This window comes from Penicillium soppii (assembly GCF_028829465.1).
Source record: "Penicillium soppii strain IBT 18220 chromosome Unknown utg000005l, whole genome shotgun sequence".
In the NCBI taxonomy this organism is placed as follows: domain Eukaryota; kingdom Fungi; phylum Ascomycota; class Eurotiomycetes; order Eurotiales; family Aspergillaceae; genus Penicillium; species Penicillium soppii.
The window spans coordinates 2,932,816-2,958,377 of NW_026643235.1; the positions used below are offsets into that span (position 1 = coordinate 2,932,816).

Sequence of the window (25,562 nt, forward strand, 5' to 3'; positions counted from 1 at the left end):
CAGAGATTTAGACCTTCAAGTCTTGGATATCATCAAATGAAAAGGTATCTTGCCTGAGCCGAACGACTATCACTAATTCATCTGGTTTTAAACCTCATTGTCTGTCAATACACCAGTCTACAAGATGGCCCCAAAGGCCGACGCCGTTGACACGAGCTATACGGTCTTCATCCGTTTGCCATTTCCCAGAGGCGAATTTGAGGATCCACCTCCTGTAAGCTCTCTCAAAGGAAGCTTTCTTTGACATTAACTAACGAAGAGCAGGTGGAATGGAATGCTTCTAAAGATCAGGCACTCTGGGATATTCTCTCACGGCCCTCAAAAGGAGACATAGACTGTACGAATATACTTCAGATCCATGATTCACATTCTGACTTCGCTGACTTCGCCACAGGGAAAGCCCTGTGACTATCCTCTCCCCAGGGAACTTATAGACATGAAGACTGCTAACATTATTGATTTAGGGCAGATAACTTTGAAGTTACGTTACAATTTCTACTTCAACAAGCTGCATGGCTGTATGATCGCCAGTTATCTCAGGTTCGGGCCCAGATGCGTAAGGTCGGTACGACACAGTCGAATTCTCCTTCTCCGGCTCCAGGGTCTGTATCCGGGAGTGGGGCGTTGGGTGGAATTCCACCAAGAGAAACGCCAGGGCCAGGTATATCTTCCCTCTGAACTTACTTTTGGTATACTCCTAGGTTGACAAGGACTAGGTCATCGGGCTCAATCACGGCAGGTATCCCAACAAAAGGATATCCCTCAACGAGGTATGGACCGATGTCTTGTTCATTCTGTTCCATCTCATCATTCGTGCTGCCAATGAAATGTTTATCTAACCATGATCGCAGCTTTCGAACCACGGCGTACTAGTGCTACATCAACCACCTTTACTAACCAAGCCCGTGGATCTCAACCCCCTTCACGTACTGAGACGCCGACAGCCGACACTGAATCACGATGGGGCACATTTGGTCGTCAACCGTCGGCTGTCAGACGAGAGCCACCACCAGTGGCATCTTTGCCCCGATCTCTCCCACTCGAAGAGGAGCCTCTGTCTTCGAGCACGTCGGAAGAAACAGATTCCGACAATGATGACCCAAGAGGTGCTCCTCGGTTCAGACGATTTGGAAAATTCTCCACCCTTCGCTCAGGTCTCCGCGATGACGAAGACGATGATGACGATACCCCGGCGTTCTTACCAATTGTCCGAGAATCAGGACATTCCCATCGGGAACGGCCAGCCCAAGAGCTCAGTGCTACCCTCCGACTAGATGCCGAGCGAGCAGCTGCCCAGCGACGTCGGGGACCGGATCAGCGCTCTGGTCATAGGGTACCCGTGGCTTCAGAGTCTTCCACTAGCTCGATGAGCTCTGTCGGCCCTGTTGGTCTGCCTCGAAGTGAAACCGGACGAACAGATCATAGGGCACCGATTTCAGGCCCTCAGCGAGCACTTGGGACCCGTCAAAATTCGCGCCGGTCTAACACTTCCGGCCGTGAGGCCAGTGATGGTACCCCTAGTATGGGGAGCAGCTTCAGTGACCTCGACGGTATGTCCCCCAGTCCCGTGGATAATGCATTTGTTCTGATCGATTCCCAAGATGCAAGCGTTACGCAATCAGCCCTGGAAGAGGCTCTTTTGAGCAACATGCAACATGGTGGTATGGCAAGTCGCATGAGTACGATCAGCCAAGCACTCCGCAGTCGTTATCTGCAGTAATTAGATAGCCCTATCTCACATAACAGAGGACCTCAAATTGCATATCATGACTTTGTACAAAGGAGGTTAGTTCTATGATGTAGCCGTCTGCCACCCCGCATACACGTGACGCAGCAAGTGGCGCCTCGATTTCGGTGATGTGTATCTATCGCTTGCATGTACAGTATTCATCAATTATCAAAGCCCTGAAAGAGATCAAGATTCACACTTCATTGACCTTTGACGGTTTCAATCTATCTTCGGTCAAACGGGAGCGCTAGCGCCAAATCAGGCAGTTCGGCCTCAACGTCCTTCACGCCGAAATCCCTGCTCAACATCTAAATTTGAATGAACTGCAAGTTCGTTGAGAAATTCTGTGCGACTAGCATCATTGAAATTTGAAAATCCTGACCGAGTGTGGAAGTAGGAGCTCATTGAGCGGCATCAAAGAACTACCCCACCAAAGACGCAGGGCGCAAAGCGGCATCCTCGGCATCTTATCACTTCAAGCCAAATTGTTCTTAAAGCTTCCCATTTCTCGCAGTCACTTCCAAATTTTTTGTACAAAATCTTCAGAACAACCATTCAAAACAATGGCAACCCCATTAGTCGCGGAAATGGAACCGGCGGCAGCCGAATCTGTCTACTTCAACGAGTACCCACCACCAAAGGCTCTGCCGAAACATGAAGCGCTTGCTCGCGCATTCATTGATCTCCACGTGGAGGCCAACCGCCGTGTAGTACTTGTCACATCTGGCGGCACAACAGTACCACTAGAAGCGCAAACAGTGCGGTTTATCGACAACTTCTCCGCCGGAACTCGTGGCGCCACATCCGCCGAGTACTTCCTCGAGCAAGGCTACGCCGTGATCTTCCTCCACCGGCAATACAGTCTGCTCCCGTACTCCCGGCACTATAGCCACTCAACGAACTGTTTCCTGGACTTCATGGACGAGGCGCCGCCCTCGGCCGATGGATCCAATCCAGGCGATGGACCTATCATGGTCCGCGACGAGTATCAGGACCAGATGCGCAGCGTGCTACGGAAATACCGCTACGCGAAACAGAACAACCGCCTTCTCTTGTTGCCGTTCACCACTGTTTCCGAGTACATGTTCGAGCTCCGCTCTATGGCTAAGATCATGCGGCCTATCGGCCCTAATGCGCTCTTCTACCTTGCTGCCGCCGTGAGTGATTTCTTCATTCCGCGCAGTAGAATGGCGGAGCATAAGATTCAGTCATCCGAACTGCCGGCACACATGCAGGGCAGCGCAGTCGGGTCAAATGAGATCTACACGGGCGAGAACGAGGAAGAGCCCTCGAACCGCAAGAAGCTCGTTGTGAACCTCGACCCTGTTCCTAAGTTCCTGCATCGCTTGGTAGATGGCTGGGCGCCTGAGGGGAGCATGGTTGTCTCGTTCAAGCTGGAGACGGATCCTTCGCTGCTTGTTTACAAGGCGCGCACTGCGCTACAGCGCTACTCGCACCACTTGGTTATTGGCAATTTGCTATCGACGCGCAAGTGGGAGGTCGTCTTTATTACACCTGAGGAGCCACAAGAGCGCTGGATTCGGGTTCCCAAGTCCAGGCGCAGTAAGAGTATCTCTGGTGTTGAAGATCAAGTTGGGTTAGCTGAGGCGAAGAAGGGCAACTCGGTGCCACTTGAGCAGTCTGAGGCTGAACAGATTGCGGATGCCAATCGGGATGGAATTGAGATTGAAAGCATTATCATTCCAGAGTTGGTTAAGCTGCATACTAAGATGATTGAGAAAAAGATTCAACCGAAGCAGTGAAATTGGTCCCCCAAAAGGCGTTTATATAAATTAAAGAGTGATTATATCTTTTGGCATATTTCTAATTATTGTATATAGAATCAACAGCATATCGATATCCTACGTGTCATGATGTTCATTTTGCACTGCCCGATTCTGGGTGGATACCCATAACAATTTTAGAATGAGCATCCAAGGAATCTGCAATGACGCCTATATTGTAAAATGAACAAGGGATTGAAAGATAACATGCTCGAGTCAAGGGGGAATTATTTAAGAACTTAGAAATTCCAGATGCTCCAGACCTCCTAGGCTCCCAGGGATTATCTACTACGTACTACACAAAAGTACGCGTCTTCCGTTGTGTCAGCGGCAGACCACGGCGTCGATCATCTTGTTAGCGCCAACCTTTCCCCAGTTCTTTGCTCTTCAGCTCCTGGGAGAGGGGGTAATATCTGGAATCAATTCTGGAAAGATGACCGATTGATCAGTTGAGCAAATTCATCATGGTCTCTCGTCGCAGGTTCAGTCGCCGCTTAATTGCTGTTGCAACCGCCGTTGCGATCTTCTTCTTCTACCACATCTTCTCCCTATCCGATAACAATAATCGCGCATGGCGACCGCATTTCACAACCACCGAAACCACCCCAGACCTCGACGAGAATGGCGAACCAGCTCCCTTCTGTCCGCCATTGCCCGGCATTGAGGATGTGCTCGTGGTCATGAAGACAGGAGTGACAGAATCCCGCGAAAAAGTCCCCGTCCACTTCCAAACAACCCTGCGCTGCATCCCCCACTATGTGATCTATTCCGACTTCGAGGAGGAAATCGAAGGCGTCAAAATCCACGATGTCCTCCGCAACATGGACAGCACCGCGAAGAAAAACCCGGACTTCGAATTCTACAACCGCGTCGTCAAGTACGGCCGCAAGGGCCTCGAACAACAGGATTTCGCCGACGAGGCCAACTCCGCCATCGGGAAACCAAACAACCCGGGCTGGAAACTCGACAAATGGAAGTTCCTTCCAATGGCCCAGGAAGCGCTCCACTACAAACCCAACGCCAAGTGGTTCATCTTCATCGAAGCAGACACCTACGTCTCCTGGCCGACGGTGCTCGCCTGGCTGGCCCGCTTCGATCACACGAAGCCGCACTATCTGGGCACGGAGACCCAGATTGCAGATGTCATCTTCGCGCACGGCGGTTCCGGCTTCATGCTTTCGAACCCTGCTCTGCAGCGCGCATCGGACGAGTACTCTTCCCGCGAGCTCGAGCTGAACGCGTACACGGACGGCCACTGGGCCGGCGACTGTGTGCTAGGCAAGGTTCTCGCCGATGCCGGCGTAAACCTACACTTTACATGGCCGATCCTGCAGAACTCTAATATCGGCGAGCTGGACGAGTTCACCGTCGACTTCTATCGCCATCCGTGGTGCTTCATAGCCGTCGCAATGCACCATCTCTCCCCAACCGACATCGAGAACCTCTGGAAGTTTGAACAAAAGCGCTGGCGTGATGTAAGTATCTGATCCTGATCTTCCTCCATTTGTATCTCCCTCCAATCACCGCCTACACATCACTAACGTCCATCTCCCATAGAAAAACAAACGTATCCTCCTCCACGGCGACTTCTTCCGCGAATTCATCTACCAAGAAATCGCAACCCAACCCACCCGTCTCAACTGGAACAACCTAGCAGCCGACGACCAACCCTTCGCTCATTCCTTCGAAGACTGCCGCGAGATCTGCGAGGCGCAGAAAACCTGCGTGCAATTCTCTTTCCACGACAATACCTGCTTCACGAGCTCCAACCCTCGTCTCGGCAACGCCGTTCCCGGCGGCGACGCCACCTCTGGCTGGATCACTGCTCGGATTCGGGATCTGATTGAGAAGAAGGGATTGTGTCCCAACCCCGAGTTTGGGGATTAGGTCGTAGTATAGCTTGATCTGATCGTTTTGTTATGTTGGAGGCTATTTGCTTATTGTTTTTAATTTTTTTTTGTGAATCTATAGTTTTGCATTGAGGGCGACGCTTGTGATCGTTGGGCAGGGCCGGATTTAGTATTTGGGGTCAGCAATTTGGGCTCTGGTTGAGAGCTTCGTCTCTCATTGTGTATTACCATGTTCTGTTGGGCTCTTTGGTTGATGATGATTTGGATAGACATGCTGTATGGCGTTTGTACTCGGTTGGTCTCTATTATATACTTGCTTGATCAGTCAATACAGCCCTAGACTCGTGGACGAATCTTCATTTTGCTTATGTGAACCCACGAGTATCATTTGCTCAGCACTCAACGGCCGTTTTAAATTGGAAGTACATATGTACCTATGCTATTTTCGATGTTAATGAAGTGAGGAAACGGAAATTACCTCGGTAATAACCGTCTCTTCACCAAGAACAAATGATTGACGAATGGCATCCATGAAAATACTAAATTCATCGACACATCCAGTACCAATGTATCGCACACCATCAAGACCAGGGTACGTGCAGAGAATTCCAGCAGGAGCAGGTTTGAAGAATTCGCCCACCTTTCTGAAAAAAACATCTGCATCGTCGGTGTCAAAGTAGCGAGATTGAACATTATCGTTGGAAACAAGTTTGAAACGGACGAGAGAGTGATTTTTCTCGACCTGAATGGACAAGGCATGAATGGCTGCCTGTGCAGTATCCTGACCATTCAGGTCGCGCTTGGCACGCCTGTTTTCAATATTGTCAGACATGAATGGACTTCCAAGAACCCGCGTATAATCAGCAGAGGTAGGTGTCTTGAAATTTTCCTGGTCGTAGGCGATTTGAGATTGGTTTCTTGACATAGGTGTAGGTGTGTTGGGCAAGTTAGACTCATCATCCTTGTCATGGTATTTTCTTTTGCTGCTGTTGTCCAAGCGCCTGAAGCCCTCATCAAGCATTTGAGTATTGAAGATTATTTTCTCCTTGTCGGTGCGCCAGATTTTGATAGCACAAGCTTTTTCTTCCCAATTTTCCTTAGTCACATTCCAAGCAAACAGATACATTCCATAAATTCCTTTGCAGAGCTTTGCAATCTTTGCTCGAGTTGAACTGAGCATAACCAGTTCTTCTGTGCCGTTCTCCAAATGCAACACCAAGACGCTGTAACGGGAGGTCCTGCGGCCTGCGCCTTTAACAGTAATCTGGAAAACTGACAATCTGTACTCATCCGCATCCTCGTCATAGATCTTGAAGTTATCCCAGGTGGTTGGGGCACGCTTTTTGAAGGCACAAGGATGCTCTGTACTGTTAGGGTGGGTGGTGTGCCATTGCTCAAGATTTTCAAAAAGCTTAGTAGGGAGAGAAAACCCTTTTGGGCCCATGGTGCGCTCGACAACGAGAGTCGGGGGTGCTCTAGGGCTGCCTGGAAGATTCAGAGTGTTTTGATTTGCCGCGTACCGCTCAAACGCTGGGGTTGTTGCAGGTGATGTTGACAACGGCTTCTGTTTGACGGGTTGGACCTGCTCCTCAATGATGAAGACACCATCAGAGGGTTGGAAACTGATTCGGGGTGCTGGAGAATCGTTAAAGTGGGTATGAGTTGTGATTAGCTGCGATGGCGACGCAGGGTCCAATGAATCCTGTAGCATCGCATCATCCATTTGGGTCAACTCCGAGAAAGTAGGAGTAGTGGGAGTCGCAGGCTGAGGGATAGTTCGTTCCTGTACGTCCAGCTCTTGCTCCTCTGCAGGAGCCTCACCCATATCATGATCAGCTGGTGACACATGCGACTCATCAATGGCATTCGGAGAGCCAGCGTTTAAGGCTTCTGGCTGATTGGAAACGTGAACCACATTGTCCTCCATGATGTGAACCGAGTGCAGAATAAGACGGGAGATGGGTACGTAAATTTTGAGCAGAAAACGCAACACGAAATCGAAAACTCGAAGAAGAGGAAGCAAAGCACAAGTAAATGAGATTCACTTGAGGTGAAGATAAAACGGCAATGAGCGTGGCAGAACGAGAGTTACCGTGTTTCAACAAGGATAGAGACGTGAGAACGAGCAAAGATGATCGGAATGATAGGAAAAGTGCAAATAGGAACAGATCTAGCAAAATTGGAAGACAAGTAACGTGGGGCGACGAGGATGAATATGCAAAGGTAAGAAGAAGAAGGAGAAGAAGAAAGAGAAGGAGAAGAAGCAAGAGGCAAGAACTAAGCAAGCTAAAACGACGACGACACAAGCGTTGCGTGATAAAAAGAACTCCAGGATACGATGCGATGACCTCGGCGAGAGTACAGATAGACTCAATCCTCGACCAGAGATGAAACCTTGAAACCAATGCGCAGTATAACATGCAAAACAACTCGCTGAATATAAAACAAGTAAAAATCTATATGGAGAACACCTGTGAACATATTTACGAATTGAAAGATGGAATATCAAGCTTTTTGCTAGTACGTTCTTCAGAGGTAACATGCCCGAAACAAATTCACCATGCAAAGGCGAAGAAAATATTATCGCTTCACAAAATAAGAGATAGACGTACAGCCGATGGACAAGTGCCCAACGGAATAGCCACATTGAAAATTCACAGATGGCCGGTGGGAAATTCAGCAGTCTGTGAAAAGGGAATGACGGCAAAATGGATGGTTCATATATTGCTTTCAAGGGGTATCAAGTCTCGATGTAGAGGAGAAAGGGGAGAGTCACAATGAGGCGGCGGGGTGTCATAGATCACTAGACGACCTGCTGTGTTGACCGAGGACGTTGTTTTGAACGAGGTTTCTCACCGCCTGCGGTGCCACCACCTCGTCAACGCTGTTCCTGCGGCCCCAGTTTTGTGGTTGGCGTTGGATGAAGGCTCCGACGGCGCCTAGGTAACCTTCATGGCGCAGGAAATATGCTTGCTTCTCGCCCTTGGACCAGAAGCGGATGGCGTATGAGAGAGTGTTCATTGTTTGTCGATGGCCTCGGATGAATGAACCTCCGAAGTAGATGTGCTTGACTCCGTGCTTTTCTGACTGCAGATAGGCAATCTGGCCAATATTATTACTAATCCACGTTAGCTCAGACTCGATCTACGGTAATAAAAGAAAATATCCAACATACCTGATGGCATACAGTAGACTTCGACTCATGTCTTCTGCGTTGGCTTTAGCTCCACTCCTGGGCTCGTTGGGGTCACCGTGGATCAATCCCTCGCCGTCTTCAGCCCCTTGCTCGGCGTCGTTTTTTAGTCGTAGCACCTTGCCGAAAGTACTCGCAATAGCTGTACTTTTCAGACCAATTTTTCCATAATCCATGCCGTAGATATCTCCCACAAGCATATCCACCGCACTGTTATCTCCGCGGTCGGCCATTGCCAGCATGTCGTCGAAGGTCCGCGAGCCGGTCAACAATGACATGATACCCCAGAATGTTCCACCCCCGAGGTGGGTTCCTCCGACACGCTCAAATTGCCTTGGGCCAGATACTTTAATCATTGAAACACCTGAGCCGATATTGACAAGAAGGTACGGGTAGACATCGGGTCGGGCCTCGGCATATTGCATCGGCTCAGCGTCGGCATCGCTGTATGTGAAGACTTCGTTGGGAATCTCGGTGATGAAGAAATCCAAACCTGGTTGACAGCATGTTAGAGCCATTCCCTCAGCAAATGCTTGACTGCCACTTACCAATAATCAGACATTCCATCTCTTCCTCGCGCAGTATATTGACATCCAACTCTTCCTTCAGCCTGTCGTAGTACTTATAGGCACCTCCACCAGTAGCGACCACGCATAGTTCATCCCGTTTTGAGCCATTGCGCTTCTGGTGATCCTCTTTGAGCTGGCGAATGAAGTTGATGCAAAGGTCAATGCGGTGGGTTTCGAAATTGAGGAAATTAAGCCGGCCGCCGTTATCCGCCGAGTTCAGCTCCCGGGTAAAGTAAACAAGCTTCGCAAGTGTTCCGCCGATCTGTAAGCCCCCATGCACCGTCAGCCATGCCCTGGTTTGGTGGTGTGATGGAATGTTTCTTCAGGGCCCTTGGATTGCGGGGGAATCGGTCGCAGTGCGGGGCACAAGAGATTCTTCTCGTGCTCAGGAGCAACTCACATCAACAGCCACATGGCTCACAACGCCTGTATGGTGCGGAAGTCGAATATCCTTATTCTCATAATGCACACCCTCTGCCTCGACGGGACTCCTGGATCGTGGTTCGTCATCGACAATGAACGCGCCTTTAACGTTGATTTTGACAGCTCCGGGGTTGGTGATAGCTTCCTCCAAACGATTGGGGCGTTTGCGTCGAGAATTGGGATCTACCTCTTTACGATCGGAGGGAGTCATTGTGAGTGTTGTGGGAGTTGAAGAGGTCCCTTAGGAGAGTGAACGAGAGGTACCCGTTCCCACGCTTACTGCGTATATCTCCTTCTACCCGAAACGGACGCGGGTTCCACTTCAATACCGAGCCGAGGACCTCAACTTCCCGAGGCTTTTGCACTTGACGGTATTTTCTTCTATGAATTATCTTCAGAACTCTTGTTCGGAGTTGTTGGGAGAGTGAACTTTTCCTAAGGCTCAAACATCTCTTGGCATTCTTCCGTTTTCATGAAACACCTGCTGCACACTTACCAAAACCGATTGCAATGAAGAATAAGTGCAACAAGAATGAATATATTTCCACTTCTAGCCGATTAGAGTGAATATATTGTTTTGTGTACATACATCTGGTTAAATGTGGAATTAGAAGGTTTCTTTAAGAGACATGGTATGAAATGGCACGTGACAGGTCGCTTTCTTTGTATAGATTCATTTGCCTCGTGCATCTTATGTTGGGATTGAACTTTGCTCTACCTAGGTACTCTACGGCCATGTTTGGTAGCACAAGAGTCTCAAACGCCATATGCAGCCAGGTATCCCTTCTGTCACTTCTCTTACATCTCCCATATTTTGACCTAGAGCAGATGCAATTGGAAAACAATTGAATCGCATAACCAAAAATCTTGGTTAAAAAGGCAGATATCCAAAACTAGGTTGTCGACTATGATTATATACCCAAAACATGAATATAAGCCTTGGAGCATTGAACACGTTGAAGGCGAAGATGTATAGACAATGCACGTTATACTATGTACTGAAAAAAGAGTCGTAGCTTCCAATTTGGGAAGTCATGGGTACTTCTTCCCTCATATAAAACCAGTGGTCAATCGAGTTCTGGTTCAACAACTTGATCAAAGTGGCAGTTGCCTTTTTTGACAGCCCAACGCGTGTCTCGGTGCGCCTTTCACTTCGCTATTCAACCCGACTGCTCTCTCTTCTTCCTTTTCGCTTTTCCCTGGTGCTTTTGACTTGTCTTAACCACGTCACTTTAATCTTTTCGATCTTTTCCTTGATCACTATGGATCCCTATAAGTATGAGCATACATCTGCTGCTTCGGCTGCAGATGCCGGCTCTGATGCTGGCGTTGATGCGAGTGGCTCCGTTCACGATTCCCACGTGGCACCCGTGCAGCAAGGCGTGTCTGCAGGTGTGCTTTCTGGCATCGGCCCCAACGCTGAAGAAGCTGGCCAGGTTGCTCGTGACAAGGGTTGGACTGACCCCGTTCCCTTCAATTACTCGGACTTCAACAGCAAGGAGCGCGGTGACTGGGCTGGTGTGGCTGCTCGCTATGAATGGAAGGATGAATATGGTGATGTCGGTCCTGCTATTCCTGAGTTGGAGGATCAGCTCTTCCGAAGCGAAGAAATTCCCCGTGCTGGTATCAAGCTTGACGAGTAAGTGACAAGATGGTAGATATGATTGCACTGACTTGATAACTAACACTTCTTCCTGAGCAGCTTGAATAATTACAAGGTTAATGTGGAAAGCCCAAACGAAATCCACGCTGTTACCGAGGTGAGTTTTTGAGAGCATGGATATTCAATCTTTCAATCTAACTTTCACAGTGGAAGGACTTTGGTTTGCACCCGATCATGCTCGAAAACATTCGCCTCTGCCAGTATGATCGCCCCACTGCTGTCCAGTCTTATGCTATTCCGGCTGTTTTGAAAAATCAAGATTTGATCGCGGTGGCTCAGACTGGTAAGTTCGGGGTCTTTGATATCGATGAAGTTCAGATACTAATTCACATAGGCTCGGGGAAAACTGGTGCTTTCCTCATCCCCATTCTTTCCAAGCTGATGGGAAAGGCGAGAAAGCTGGCCGCACCGCGTCCCAGTGCTCTCCACGGATTTTATCCTGCTAGCGATGCCATTCGAGCGGAACCTTTGGTTTTGATTGTCTGCCCCACTCGTGAATTGGCCTACCAAATCTTTGATGAGGCTCGTCGCCTCTGTTATCGCTCAATGCTTCGCCCATGTGTTGCTTACGGAGGTGCTCCTGCACGTATACAGCGCGAGGAGCTCCAAAAAGGATGTGACATTCTCATTGCTACTCCTGGTCGTCTCCTTGATTTCATGCAACAGACTCACGTTCTTTCCCTTCATCGTGTTCGGTAAGCTTACTCACAGCTCAACATGCATATATATGTGCGTCCTGGATACTAACCACCAACCAGTTACACTGTCATCGACGAAGCTGACGAAATGCTGGACTCTGACTGGGAGAAAGAGTTTAAGAAAATCATGTCGGGTGGAGGTTAGTAAACCCAAGCATTTGCTACAATCATCGATTGATTTGCCTCTTTGCCTCCGTATTAAGAATATTTGGAGACTATCTTGCTGACTTGTTCCAAGATCTCAACGAGGACGATGATCACCGATACATGATGTTTTCGGCCACCTTTAACAAGGAATTCCGCAAGCTTGCTAAGGATTATCTTGCTGATGACCACGTGCGTCTCCGCGTTGGAAGGGCCGGCAGCTCCCACCGCAATGTCGTGCAAGAGGTATGTAGACCACCAGAAGTGTTTACAATGTTGAAACATTTCGATCAGTGCTGACAACGAAATGAAAACTATAGGTAATTTGGGTTGATCAGAACCAGAAAATGAAGGCCCTTTATGATCTTCTGATCAGCATGCCTCCTGTTCGCACTTTGATCTTTGTGAACAGCAAGGATCAGGTCGACTTCGTCGATGACTATCTTTACAACTCGGGAATGCCAACTACTTCTATCCATAGTGGACGGACTCAGCTTGAGCGTGAGGATTCTATGTAAGTATCATTTTTCTATTTCAGCTTTTGGCAATGTTTTACTAATTCATCTGACAGGCGATCTTTCCGATCCGCCAAGTGTCCCATCATGGTTGCCACTGGTGTGACTGCCCGTGGTGTGGATGTGATTAACGTCCTGCATGTTGTAAACTATGATCTTCCCAGTGCCATGCATGGAGGAATTACTGAGTACGTTCACCGCATTGGTAAGTAATGTTTTCAAGCTTTACACTTGCTGTTGATCGTTGGCTGATATTCTTTGCTTCAATCCACAGGTCGTACTGCTCGCATTGGCAACGAAGGCATTGCTACTTCCTTCTACAATGAGCGCAACGAAGATCTTGCCGACGACCTTGTAAAGATCTTGGTGGAATGCAAGCAGGTGGTCCCCGACTTCCTGGAGCAGTACCGCCCCGATAGCGAAGAAATCGACTTTGACGACAATTCAGAGGACGAATTCTTTGATACCGGTGCAGACGAAGCCGATCCTTGTGCCAAATCCGACGCTGGGTCTGACGCTTGTTCCAATGCTATTGAAGGGGACGAGAATCGAGCTGCTCATGATTTCGAAACCGATGGTCTCACCGAAGAAGAATCCGTTGCCAAGTCCAGCCACCAACAGCAAGGGTGGATTGGGCCAGTCTCAATGGGCTCCTAGTGCCAAGCAAGCGGAGGATGATTCCTTCTGGAATGCTACATCCACAAAGTCGGACAACAACTGGTAGATCTGTTTTCAGTATGCCTTCAAGTTGTCAGCCATGCTGCAAGGAAAACCTACGAAAACGAATATGGAACAACAAGAAGGACTCAGAGGAGGAGAGCGGGGACACTTTTACGGGGGAAGATCCCGAGCTATATGGCTCAAACAAGGTTGACGGCTTGGTTTTTCGACACTGGTTTTGCCGTAATTTCTGAACGCCTTTGGACCCAAGAAGAGCAAATGCGGACGAGGGCTTATTTTTGAACACGAAGATGATTTCTCTTGCATTTTTTCTAGGATCTAGTGGGTTTCTCTACCGGGCCTTTGGGAACGGTGAATGTGAAGGGAGCTAGCTGGCTGAGAAATGTGCCATCGATAACAATATCTTTAACTGACTTAGTACTTCCTATTTTCTGTATCCCTTATGCGCACTCGAGTTTAAGTCTCTTGAAAATGGCAAATTTGCTGTGCTCCTGCCCTGGGAGTAGACTCGCTCCTGGTTCTTCCAAGAATTAACAGAGAGAGGTTGATCAATCCTACTTCGACAATACTTAACTGACTAACGAACATTCTTTAATTTCAAATTGACTCTTCATTATGCATCGGCTATTTATGGGGTCTTTTGCTATCGCTCTTTATCTGCTCCCTACCACAGCTCTCTACCACAACAACGAGCACGACCACTGGAATGAACTGCGAGGCCTCACAATCAACGGCTCGAAGGGACTCAACACATCGCAAAACCAAAATTCAAGACTCCCTTTAGTCATTGACACTTTCCAGAACCCAACTCACAATGATCTCGGATTCTGGCATGGCTCAGGCGAGAACCTCTCAGTGCAACATGAACCAGGCTTCATTCGTCTTTTTCCAACAGATCCCGACCAAAATTTCCACACACAGTTCGATAACCATCTCTGCTATAGTCTAGTTCCATGGTACAACGAGTTTCTCCATGTTGTCTTTGAGGGTACCGATCAATTCAGCGTCTCTTTGAACCAGCACAATGACGAATGCAACCCACGCCGCAGCCCCTTCCCTAGCGTGGCCGATTCCGTTCAAGCAGATCGATACGTCATGCATCCCCGCTCTGAAGCATCTGGCGGGGATGAAGATGGGGATGATGATGAGGACTGGGATGAGGATTGGGACAACGAGGTTGACATGGACACGGATAGAAAGAGCAAGAAACATCGAAACATCGGCAATCCCAGAAACAGCCGGCTCAAGTACTCTAATGAGACTGTTGAAATCCCACCAGGACGCCGTGAGCTCTATATCCCGCTTACCCACTTTGAGATTGATTTCAATCGCGTGGTGTCTGTTTCCTTCAACGGTTTCTATACCCAGGAACCTATCACACTGCATTGTGTCGAAATCGTGCCATCGGTTCCACCGCCATCTCCCGAGAATGGCCATTTTCACTTGCCGGGAAAGCTTCCAAGCGGACGATTAGTTCTTCGTTGCTCTCGACCAAACTCATTTGCATTCGGAATCGATGATGGCCAGCCACAGTTTTCTCAACAGATCATGCGTATCCTGGATGAGGAGAATGTGCGGGTTACTTTCTTTGTGGTTGGGGCAGGACTAAGGGATCCATCGAGCAATTTCTCGACGTTCTATAAGGAGATGTTGAAAAAGGGCCACCAGGTTGCGCTCCATTCAAACACCCATCCAAAGTGAGTCTACCATAGCAATTGTGTTTCACTTGTTCATGACTATGCTGACTATGGCCAAGGATGGAAGCGCTGCAAACTATCCGTGAGATTGACGACGAAATCATACAGACTGTGCAAGTGTTCAAAGAACAGCTGGGCATTGGATGTAAGTCAGCCCCCTCCCCCCAAGAACGGGAGAAATACTTCTGACACGGTGCTTGTCTGCAGCTTCGTACTTCCGCCCTCCATTTGGGACGGTAGCTGCCCGTCTGCGCCAGCAGCTAGCACGCCATATTCCAAACCCGTACATCGTGAACTGGAGTGTGGATGTCGAAGATTGGCTATGGGCAAACACTTCCACCCCAGAGAAGCAGCTCGAAGCTTTCTATCGCGATGTTAGCAAGGGTGGGAACCTTGCTGTTATGCATTACCTACACCCGACTACCATCGGATACCTGCCACAGCTCATTCAACATGTCAAGGGTGCGGGATACGAGATCATGCGCATTGATCAGTGTTTGGAGGATGTGTCTGCTCCACCACTGTGAGTATTTGGGATCGTGAATTTGTTCAAAACTCATACCAGGAGCTTTCCTGTATATATATCCTTAGAGTAAAATCTCTGTCCTAATTGGTGCGTTGTCGCCATCCGACCAATGGTCTACTCCGATACTGTCCAATCGGAATTATCAGCTTTATCTATAAGATAATAACGTGCTTTTCTGTAGTCATCGTAGTGACGTCTCTTTTAACGTAAAATGTAATCAAAGTTTGCTTTAGTAATTGGAAAATCGATGTAATGAGGCTCCAAACGTGGGATAGATGCAACTATAGCGCGAAATCCCATTAATTAAGGCTACCTCACATGTTGGAGATGACAATGCAGTGCCAGCTGAAAAATCTCCTGACGGCACACCTGGGAATATGAAGATTTTGGCTAATTTCCAATCAAGTTGGGCCTCATACGCATGAATGGTATTTCGTATTGCCTCTGAAAAAATTCCTTCTTCTAGACTCTAGGGAAAACTTAGAACGTACATGTGCCATCATCTTGTTGGCGACCACTGCTTTACTACCACTATGCCTATTTCAAAATTCTTCCTTGTTTCTCCCCTGATTACTTTTGAAACCTTCAGAGACTCATTTCATCAATAGCGGAAGCGCACGAATGATTTGTCTATATTACGGATGCCTTTTTGCTAGCTCAGAGAGTAAGTACCCTGAGACGTAACAGCCAGAAGATACTTCCTACTCCTTAAGAAAGCAATGCAGTGTCTGTAATTGCTTTTTACTGATCTTCCTGGCATTTTTTGCGCGAGAAGCAAGTGATCTCAACTTTACTATCTTACGGCAAGCATATCCATTTTCCGAATTCTAATGGGCCAAATTGGCTGGTTGGTTTTTTTAAATTATTGTACTTATCAGTCGACAACTGATGAAAATTCTTTGTATGACGTTGGTCGACGCTACTACTCTGGTTGGAACGAAGTAATCGTATCAGCTCATTGCTAAAAGAAAGCGATGAGATCTAATGCTCTTTTAAGAAATCGTTTCCAAAAGCCTTGCTAGTTCTAATAACACTATACTTTAATCTGCACTAGTGATACAAATCAACGCTGTAACACTAGTGATGCAAATCAACGCTGTAATCAGAGCTACTGCTCAAGACAAACGGGATTTCGCGTTCTCGGCAGTCAAGATATTAGAGCCTCTTTAACACTCAGTATATCCTATCCGTGCAGTAGAGTGTATTTCTGCATCTCTAAAGGAGGGCTCGGGTGCAGTAGCATTTTTAGTATACTATCACTATTAGTAACATGAAGTCATTATAAGGAAGCGTTCACCATGGTATATAGGATAAGGAAACGAGTTGGGCGATGAATTTTAGGAGCTCATAGTGAGCCTATATAGTCGCGCAATTCTGTCTTTAGATTATTTGGTATTATTCGGTCTTTAAATTCCAATGACAAGTCGAATAGGAGAATTCTAGTAACCAAACACATAGTTGATATCTTCCAAATGGCTGGCGATGCCCTACACGCTCGATTGGTTGAACGAGGACAATGCTCGCTGGAAAATCAACATGCTGTTGCTATTTGCCCACCAACATGGGATGAAACACCGTGACATGGCGCGGAAACCTTGGAAGCAATCCATATGAATTATCTAATCGACCAGATTATTCGTTGTCCTACGTACGGATCGGAGTCTAACACGGCTCTAAATGTGGTTGTTATCGAAACAAAGCAAGTTTCTACTACTTTCATAGACCAACAAAAACGCGAATTTGCCCTACTGCTGGAGGAGAGATATGAAGAGGCTGAGAAAATAGACACCACTGTGGCTAAAGAGCAGTCTTGGTTTGGCCAAAAAGCGATGATATATATATTGTGAACTATGGACAAATTCGTCAAACTACACATATTCAAATATATTGTGGAGAATTTATGAAATGTAAACATCAGTTTTGCTTATACCATATAAATCTATAAAGCCACATGTCATAGACAGCAGCTATTGAAACAAAATCTTTCCCTCATCACTTTAGTTTGGAAACAAATGGGAGAGACATCCAGGACATTAAGGGCTGATGGAATCACGTGTATATAGATAACCGCTGAATCAGCCACCACGTGCGGATTGCGCGTTTGCGTTTACAAGGTACAACAAGCTGCCCAGGTGTCACTTCCCCAGTAACAGCAATTCAACGGGCTCAATTTATTTTCACGCCATGTCCCGATGCTAGTTCTGTCTGTGCTCGATGACGTCCCCTCCATTGTTAGATCATTTCCCTCCTCCGAATCCCGTTGACATCCACCCGAACGACGCACCCGGGCCTAAGTCTCCTGAACTCGAGCGGTCCCTCCCCGATCCCGACCGACTAGCTCCGGAGGATGCTTACTTTGCGCCGGCTCTCTCACGGGTCCGCTCGGCACCTGCTAATTATGAAGATAGCCTGCGGTCCCTGAATGGCGACAATGCATCTCACATTGGTTCCGCTGCGGCGTTGCGCAAGAAGTTGGGCGGTGCTCCGAGACGTCGGAAACGAAAGGGCGCTTGGAAAAAGTTGCTTTGGGTAAAGCAATCTTGTATGTTTCTTTGCGCTTGCTAGGGGCCCCAGTCATAGACTGCGCAATACTGACGTTCGCTTATAGATCCGGACAATTACACTGATACGGAAACGTTTCTGGACCATCTCCAGCGCAATCCTCGAGTACGGCCGTATGATTTCTGGCCTCTCGTGGCTGATTCAACTGTGATCGTGCAACATGTATGCTCGGTGGTCATTTTTGTTTGCTGCTTTGTTGGGATTGTCCAAGACCGAGTGAGCCCTGTCTCCATTGTGTGTTGGGGAAGCGTCGGTACGGCTGTGGGCTGGATTCTCTGGGATAATTGGATTTGGAAAGAGCACGAAGAAAACTCGAAAGGCGGCGATCGAATCCCCGGAGGCGACGACGGCTCCAGCTCGACTTCATTTGCCAGCGCCGCAGATGCACCTGTAAACGACTTACAACCAGACGACACAAAGACCAGCGCTATTCATGGGCTTGGATTATCGATGTCTGGTAATGAATCCAAAGAAAGATTGTCTCGTCACAGCGCAGACTTCAGCGAAAGCATAGACACAATAACGCATTCAACGGAACAACACGCTACGCTGGCTGTGCCAACCAGGTCCATTCTCGGCAGTACCGATGCACCAGTGTTGCAGGATACCCACAGAACATCCATGCTATCACCACGCAATCGGCAGCGACTGACCACGGTCAAATCAGCTTTCCTCATCTACTTTTCCCTCTTGGGTCTCAGTCCCATCTTGAAGTCTCTCACCAAATCAACCGCAAGCGACTCCATCTGGGCTATGAGCTGCTGGCTTATAATCATGAATATATTTTCCTTCGACTATGGAAGTGGAGAAGGCGCAGGCGCCACTACCAAGTTTCCTGCTTCTCTGTCCACGAATGCAGCCGTGATGGCATCTACCGTGCTTGCATCTCGACTGCCATCTACGACCCACGTCTTCAGTCTCATGCTATTTTCGATGGAAGTATTTGGGCTGTTCCCCATATTTCGGCGGCAATTACGGCAAAAGTCGTGGACCGGTCATGTGGTCTTGACATTGACCCTCGTGATCGTTGCTGGTGGCGCTGTAGGGGTCACACTAAGTGGCGGATGGGCAGCTGCCATCATCGGGTCTGTCTTGGGAAGTATTCTGACTGCTTTGGTTATGGGCGGATGCAGCTGGTGGCTCATCAGTTTGCAGAAGTACAAGAACGTAGTCATTGGTCCCTGGGATCCAGCCAGGCCGATTATTCGGCGCCATTGGACGTAAGAATGTCCATTGACTGTTCGAAGTTTTATGAATTGTGGCGCCATTGTAATATAGACCCAGGCGTTTGTTTGACCTTGTTGCTTATACCCCTAGATCAGCCTACTTATTTCTGGGCGTCCCCAGATTTGATTCTACAAACTTTCCTCCTTGATTAAATTAGATCGTCCTGCCATGTTTAGGTCCCATGCCCCTGTCCCAACCAATTGGGCCACAGCGTGACCAATGTTTTAGAGTGATAGGGACAGGGAGCCTTGGATGGTATTTCCGGGGCTCGGCCCTATACTATTTGGGTTTCAACAGAACATCCAGTGACGCAGGGAGGAATGCAGCCTACGGGGGGAATGCACGGTAAGTTTGGCATGCCGGCATCGAGATCTAACGCTTGCCTCCCGCCCGCTAATCACGCAGAGACTAACCCTCCTACAAAGTCAAAACAATTGGAATTTAGATCTTGCAATAAGATGATTTTGGCTCTATCTAATCGTCCAGCTATCAAATCGAAGTTGAATAGTTTGCACATTCCGCGGCCCTTATTAGCACTTGATTCCCTTTCTTCAGCAGTCTCCCGGCCATATTAATCCCGCGGCATTCTCCGAATGAAGGGATGGTTTGCATGCCCCGCAAGAGCCTGAGCCGCAGAATCGGGCGCTTGTCTACCAGGATGGAGGCGACGATCATTCACGAGAACATGTTTTGGTATCCATGCGTTCCGCAACACTATATACGCGACTGTTCCCCGATTCTTTTATTTCTTTCCTTCCCTGATCCTCGTTTTATTTTGCTCGCGGCTAGTAGCTGCTTTTTACCACATATTGAAGGTGGTGGTCTTTGTTCTTTTGTTTATTATATTCGATCCTCTTGTAATTGAGCTATCTAGATCTCTCCCTTTGCCAGTCACCAGAATTCACCATGTTTAAACACCTTGCACTTGGCCTGTTGGCCGCTCAGTCTGTGGCAGCCACCCGCTTTGCCATGTATATTGACGAGTAAGGACGATCATTTGCAATTGATACACTTCAGGACTCCTGGCTGACGCTATCCCAAGATACCATACTGCCGCACTCCCGAGCCAAGACCAAACTCAAGGCATTGACACTGCCATCATGGCATTTGCGCCCTCGAAACTGTTTAACTCGGATTCCCCGCCATCATTCACGCCATTCGAGTCTCCTGACACCATGCGCAAGCGTTTCAGTCCTGAAACTAAGCTCATGATTGCCATTGGAGGCTGGGGTGATACCTCCGGCTTCTCGGAGGGAGCCAAGGACGATGCTTCTCGCGCGCGCTATGCGAAGAATGTCGCCGCTATGCTTGATTCCAACGGATTTGATGGTGTTGGTAAGACAAACTGTGACTTGAATTGGATCGCATCAGAATAATAACAATTGAATATAGACATTGATTGGGAATACCCCGGTGGTAACGGTCAAGACTACAGAGATGTACCGAACTCGGAGAAGGTTGACGAGATCGAAACCTACCCCAAGTTCCTCGAAGCTGTCCGCGAGGCCATCGGAAACAAGACTCTGTCCATCGCTGTGCCTGGTCGCAAGCAGGACTTCATTGCCTTCACCAAGGAGCAGGGCCCCAAGATTTTCAAATCTGTAGATATGGTTAACGTCATGAGCTACGACCTGACCAACCGCCGTGACAATGTTACCAATCACCATACCTCCGTCCAGGGATCCCTGGACACCATCAACGAGTACCTCGATATCGGCGCTCCTCCTGAGAAGTTAAACCTTGGCTTCGCTTTCTATGCTAAATGGTTCACCACCGATCCTGATTCCGACTGTGACGAGAACCCTCTCGGCTGCAAGCTTGTCAAGCTTGAGAATGATGATGGAACTGATAATGGTAAATCTGGCGCTTTGACTTTCGAGGCCAGCAATGTTGCGGAAGCCCCTAAGGATCTGAAGACCACCACAAATGGAAAGTGTGGTTTCGCTGAAGCCTCCAAGTGCCCCGATGGCCAATGCTGCAGCGCTTATGGTAACTGGTCAGTGTTAAGTTTCATATCCCCAACTAACACTTGTGTTTCAAACTGACATTACTTAATAGTGGCACTGGTGACGACTTCTGCCAAGCTGGCTGTCTTTCTGACTACGGCACCTGCAAGGGTGTCTCGATCATCGACTCGTGGCGCAAGGCCGAGAAGGATGGCAAGACAGATGAAGAGGCTGGCGGCCAGTACTACTTCGACAAGGAGAACAACATCTTCTGGACATGGGATACCCCGGCCCTGATTGCCCGCAAGTTCAAGGACATTGTCGAAGCGAAGAAGCTCGGCGGTATCATGGCCTGGAGCTTGGGCGAGGATACCTATAAGTTCGAACACCTGAATGCTATGCAGCAGGGTATCAAGTCTGAGTCTACTAAGGCCAAGGCAACCTAGTTCGCAATTAAGCTTACTCGTTCTGACATAAATTGCCAGAGCCATGGCCTGGAAGCTATGAGATGAAATTGGATATAGTAAATGGATCATACCATGCTATTTCTAAATCGATATTTAATTTTCTACCTTTCTAGCTGTTCATGATTCAGGATTATTACCTCTTTTGCTTTCCCATTCTCACCCGGCAGGATCCCACTCAAAACCTTGAACGAATCATCGCCCAATTATATGTAGAATGTATAAAACACACTCAAAGGGGCACAAAACAACTAGCGATCTATCTAGCCCATAGATATAGGTTCAAGGATGAAGCTGAGTATGGTTTATTGTTACTCAAGACTCAAGCGTGAAGGCGACCGTGAGGCTGGAAAGACTAGGCTTGGGGGTTCAATCAAATAGTCATTTCTTGTTGTTGTCCTTATTTATGTACTAGTCCATCGCTTCATCCAAGTCTCAATATAACGCTGGATCAAACCCACACTAACTGGATCATCCACCAGCGCCAAAGAGGGGCAGTCTTGGATGGTGAGGCCAGTATCGAAAGAAAGACCAGCCTCGTTTTGCTGTTCTTGCTCCGGAGCCAAAGCACCTGCTGGTTGCTGGCCATGATTTGCGTATTTAGATTGCCAGAAATCAATGAGTTTGATACTGGGGTTCTTCTCCGGGTCTTGCTCACTGCTTGCCAGTCTTCGAAGCCATTCCTGTGGGGATACGACCTCGAAGTCGGGCAGTGCAGACCCATTCTTCAAAGCAGGGAGTAGGTCCCTCTTCCAGCTGAACACCTTAGGATTCACCAAATGATATACCAAATTAGCATCAGAAGAGGCAGACGCAGTATTCATAGCAATATCCGAGATTGCCAGGCCACATTGATCAACGGGCAACCAGCTGGGGGTTTCGCTCAACTCCGGCAATGCGCCCGTTGTCAGCGCACTGCGGAACATGAGTGCTATAGCTTCGGTCTCATTCCACTGTGCACCGACAGTATCACCACCCAACTGGCCGATTCTCAGTACTCGGGCCTGCATGCCAGTCTGGCGCATGGCGTTGCGGGTGATATGCTCAGTGACCAATTTTGACCTGCCATATCCCATCTTCTGTGCGTGGTTCAAATCCTCGATCATGGTCTCGGGAATCGAAGCTGGTTTGGGGGTGTTGCTTGCGGCACTCACACTAGAGCAGAAGAAGAATCGTGCGGGGAGAGGCAGAGAAGAGCGTAGACAGAGATTAATGAGATTGTATGTTCCGCGGATATGCTGTTGTTCGAAGGATCGCACGCCCAAGTTGAAGTTGACAGCCCAGGCGCTGTGGATCACGCATGTCAATGATGACAGCAAGTGCCGGAGGATGTGATCGTTGAGTCCGAGGTTAGATTGTGACAAGTCGCTGGGAACGGCGTGAAGTTTTGCAGCTTCTTCGTCGGTGAGAACGATTTTGCGATCAGCCAGCGATTTATAAAGACGGGCTCCTGCTGCTGCTTGACCTGGTGCGCGCACAAGTGCCCATACCTCGGATACCGTTGGTCGCTTCAATAATTCTGCCACAATGAAGGCTCCGAGGTTACCTGTCGCACCAGTGACCATTATCACTTCGGTTTGCGGTTGTTGAGTAATAGCTGGGAAGTGTTGGGTGAAGTGTGAATACTTTTCGATCAATTCATGCATGATGGCCAGCTCATCTTCCTTTTCAAACTCCTGGCCGGTTCTCATCTGATATAGATGCTTAGCCAACGCTCTGATAGTGCCTTTCTCGAACACGATGTTTTGAGATAGCCGATTCCCTTGTTCGCCAATATCAATATCGCGTACAATGTACCTCCAGATCTGCGTGGTCTGCAGACTGTCGACACCAGCGGAGAAGATGTCAGTCTCGGCTCCAGGAAGTGGCACGCCCAAGTCTTCGCTGAATCTTGAAAGGAGCCAGGTTTCCAGTTCGGGCACGCTCAGTGCAAGCGTGCCTCGTTTCTGGTCGCTTCCTTCAAACTTGGCATACGCTTGTTTGATATCTTCTTCAAATTGTTGGTATACTTGAGCCCGGATACATGTGCCTTTGTCGGTTTTGGCGTATACAACATCAGCGCCTTTGATCACGACCAATTCTTTTGGAATGCGAGAAAACGTTTCAGCACGAGCATTTGCAGCTTCAACAGCTGGCCAGATAGCTTCCAGAAATTCATCATCGCTCAAATGCTCCACCTTGCCGGGAGCGCGGAAGATCAAAGCTCCAGGAACAGTTCGTTGGAACCCAAACACGACACAATCGCTCACAATAGGCTCTTCTCTGACGCGGCCCTCAATCGGTACAGGAAGAACCTTTTCACCGTTGACCAGCGTGATTCGATCGTCCAATCTGCTCAAATACTTATAGTAGTTACTCTTCTCAGGGTCAGGATGCCTGGTAAACAAATCGGCCGTTCTGAAACTGTTCTCGGGGTTCTTTGCGCTGTATGGTGGTTTCGAGTTTGAAGGGCCCTTGCTTGGCAGACCATCTAAGGCAACGCATTCGAAGACACCAGGAGAGATCTCGTCCATCAAAGTGAGGTCGGCAACAGGGCGATGAAGTCTCATGTACTGCCACTCATTATCTCCAGGAGACCGGAAAGAAGTCATAATTTGACCTGTTTCCGTAGCCCCGTAGTTGCCGACCAAATTTACTCCTTGCGCAACAAGACGGTCGCCAAGATCATCGGGGCAGCTGGAGCCACCATAAAGCACGAGCTTCGGGCTTGCCAGTGCTTGGATTCCTTCCTGTCTCTCGGCCAGTAATTTGATGACGTATGGCACGGCGCTGATTTGCTGTGGCTTGGCCACCTGAAGGGCGTCGAAAAGGTTCTGATATGTGACAGGCAGGGAGTGGTTTCCGAGATACGCAGGTGCTCTGGTAAAGAACGCCCGCCCAAGCTCCATCAGGGCATGTGAATGGAATAGTGGGCTGATTGTGAAAAGACGCAGACCAAAGCTCTTGCGGAAATTGGCCAGAGTTTGAAGATTAGATAGGAAAATCGGCTTTGGGAAACCGGTACTACCAGATGAATGCAAGATCCAGGCAACTTTCTTGCCTTCTCGTGATGGATCAACGTTTGGTCGCTGGTAGCGAGGGAAACTGGCAGGGCGATTAAACCAGTTCTCTCTCTGTAGCTGAGAGAAGCTACTACAACTAGGACGCTGGGCACAAATTTCTGTGACGACTTGCTGATGTTGCTTTGTGTTGATGATTTGATTGCAGTTTGCCATGTCCATAAGTCGTGCATATGCTGGTGCTGTGAGACGCGTGGACAAGAAAAGCACAGCGTAGCCGAGGCGATTTAACGCAAACATAGTCACTACAGCCTCGAAGCTGGACCCGACAAGGGTAGCAATGACAGGTGCTTTCTCGAGACTCGGGTCCTAGTTAAATTCATTAGTTATATTTGATGCAGAAAGATGTAGAATTCTTACAGCGGGAGCAAGACCCTGTTGCATGTAATAGCGGACAGCAACATCGGTATATCGATCAAGATCCCCGGCTGTATGCTCCTCGAAGTCGGCTGCCGCACGAATTGGATAGCATACCAAGGGATGATTTCCCTCATCTGGCTGAGCAGCATGTGATTTTAATAGGCCATCAATGGTCGCGAATTGTTCAAAATCGGGCCACTGGGAATGGAGTGTACCGTTGAGAAGGCGAGTCGCAATATCTTTGGTCTGAAGTGGCTTCACGCCCCCTTCAGTAGCTGTTAGAGTGACTGTAGCCATTTTTGCAGTTTTCGAATCCACCATTGTGTTCGTTCACGATAGCTTTATATGGCAAAATCCCCACGTCGGGTTAATAATCCCACGGGTGCTTTTCCGGGTTTCCGGTTTGTTGCCCCGGAAAACGCTTTACCCCGGGTTTTGATCTTCAGAACATTTTCAGTTGTTGTTGACTTGG

At 48.4% G+C, this 25,562-nt stretch overlaps 10 protein-coding genes across 10 annotated transcripts; 7 read left to right on the top strand and 3 right to left on the bottom strand.

Moving 5' to 3' along the window:
• Window positions 1-124: 124 nt before the first annotated feature.
• N7529_006548 (uncharacterized protein) lies at window positions 125-1,720 on the top strand (the record flags this gene model as incomplete). Its single annotated transcript, XM_057242075.1, has 5 exons — window positions 125-214; window positions 265-337; window positions 395-404; window positions 465-565; window positions 852-1,720. 5 exons carry the CDS (start codon window positions 125-127, stop codon window positions 1,718-1,720), a joined length of 1,143 nt encoding a protein of 380 aa, XP_057097434.1.
• Window positions 1,721-2,292: 572 nt separating this feature from the next.
• N7529_006549 (phosphopantothenate--cysteine ligase CAB2) lies at window positions 2,293-3,492 on the top strand (the record flags this gene model as incomplete). The annotated part of the gene is made up of 1 exon (XM_057242076.1): window positions 2,293-3,492. One exon carries the CDS (start codon window positions 2,293-2,295, stop codon window positions 3,490-3,492), a length of 1,200 nt encoding a protein of 399 aa, XP_057097435.1.
• Window positions 3,493-3,977: 485 nt separating this feature from the next.
• N7529_006550 (glycosyltransferase family 31 protein) lies at window positions 3,978-5,400 on the top strand (the record flags this gene model as incomplete). The annotated part of the gene is made up of 2 exons (XM_057242077.1): window positions 3,978-4,988; window positions 5,071-5,400. The coding sequence occupies 2 exons, from the start codon at window positions 3,978-3,980 to the stop codon at window positions 5,398-5,400; spliced, it is 1,341 nt and encodes a 446-aa protein (XP_057097436.1).
• Window positions 5,401-5,814: 414 nt separating this feature from the next.
• On the bottom strand, window positions 5,815-7,290 carry N7529_006551 (uncharacterized protein; the record flags this gene model as incomplete). Its single annotated transcript, XM_057242078.1, has 1 exon — window positions 5,815-7,290. One exon carries the CDS (start codon window positions 7,288-7,290, stop codon window positions 5,815-5,817), a length of 1,476 nt encoding a protein of 491 aa, XP_057097437.1.
• An 866-nt stretch (window positions 7,291-8,156) lies between these two features.
• Window positions 8,157-9,759, bottom strand: N7529_006552 (pantothenate kinase; the record flags this gene model as incomplete). The annotated part of the gene is made up of 4 exons (XM_057242079.1): window positions 8,157-8,481; window positions 8,539-9,049; window positions 9,105-9,387; window positions 9,526-9,759. 4 exons carry the CDS (start codon window positions 9,757-9,759, stop codon window positions 8,157-8,159), a joined length of 1,353 nt encoding a protein of 450 aa, XP_057097438.1.
• A 1,051-nt stretch (window positions 9,760-10,810) lies between these two features.
• On the top strand, window positions 10,811-13,225 carry N7529_006553 (DEAD/DEAH box helicase; the record flags this gene model as incomplete). Its single annotated transcript, XM_057242080.1, has 9 exons — window positions 10,811-11,187; window positions 11,251-11,308; window positions 11,359-11,494; window positions 11,546-11,906; window positions 11,970-12,049; window positions 12,148-12,299; window positions 12,374-12,567; window positions 12,625-12,773; window positions 12,843-13,225. The coding sequence occupies 9 exons, from the start codon at window positions 10,811-10,813 to the stop codon at window positions 13,223-13,225; spliced, it is 1,890 nt and encodes a 629-aa protein (XP_057097439.1).
• A 639-nt stretch (window positions 13,226-13,864) lies between these two features.
• Window positions 13,865-15,473, top strand: N7529_006554 (polysaccharide deacetylase family protein; the record flags this gene model as incomplete). The annotated part of the gene is made up of 3 exons (XM_057242081.1): window positions 13,865-14,946; window positions 15,006-15,091; window positions 15,154-15,473. 3 exons carry the CDS (start codon window positions 13,865-13,867, stop codon window positions 15,471-15,473), a joined length of 1,488 nt encoding a protein of 495 aa, XP_057097440.1.
• Window positions 15,474-17,686: 2,213 nt separating this feature from the next.
• On the top strand, window positions 17,687-19,258 carry pigc (phosphatidylinositol N-acetylglucosaminyltransferase; the record flags this gene model as incomplete). The annotated part of the gene is made up of 2 exons (XM_057242082.1): window positions 17,687-18,014; window positions 18,081-19,258. 2 exons carry the CDS (start codon window positions 17,687-17,689, stop codon window positions 19,256-19,258), a joined length of 1,506 nt encoding a protein of 501 aa, XP_057097441.1.
• A 909-nt stretch (window positions 19,259-20,167) lies between these two features.
• Window positions 20,168-21,653, top strand: N7529_006556 (CAZyme family GH18; the record flags this gene model as incomplete). The annotated part of the gene is made up of 4 exons (XM_057242083.1): window positions 20,168-20,244; window positions 20,304-20,596; window positions 20,654-21,257; window positions 21,320-21,653. The coding sequence occupies 4 exons, from the start codon at window positions 20,168-20,170 to the stop codon at window positions 21,651-21,653; spliced, it is 1,308 nt and encodes a 435-aa protein (XP_057097442.1).
• A 422-nt stretch (window positions 21,654-22,075) lies between these two features.
• Window positions 22,076-25,411, bottom strand: N7529_006557 (uncharacterized protein; the record flags this gene model as incomplete). Its single annotated transcript, XM_057242084.1, has 2 exons — window positions 22,076-25,039; window positions 25,091-25,411. 2 exons carry the CDS (start codon window positions 25,409-25,411, stop codon window positions 22,076-22,078), a joined length of 3,285 nt encoding a protein of 1,094 aa, XP_057097443.1.
• Window positions 25,412-25,562: the final 151 nt, after the last annotated feature.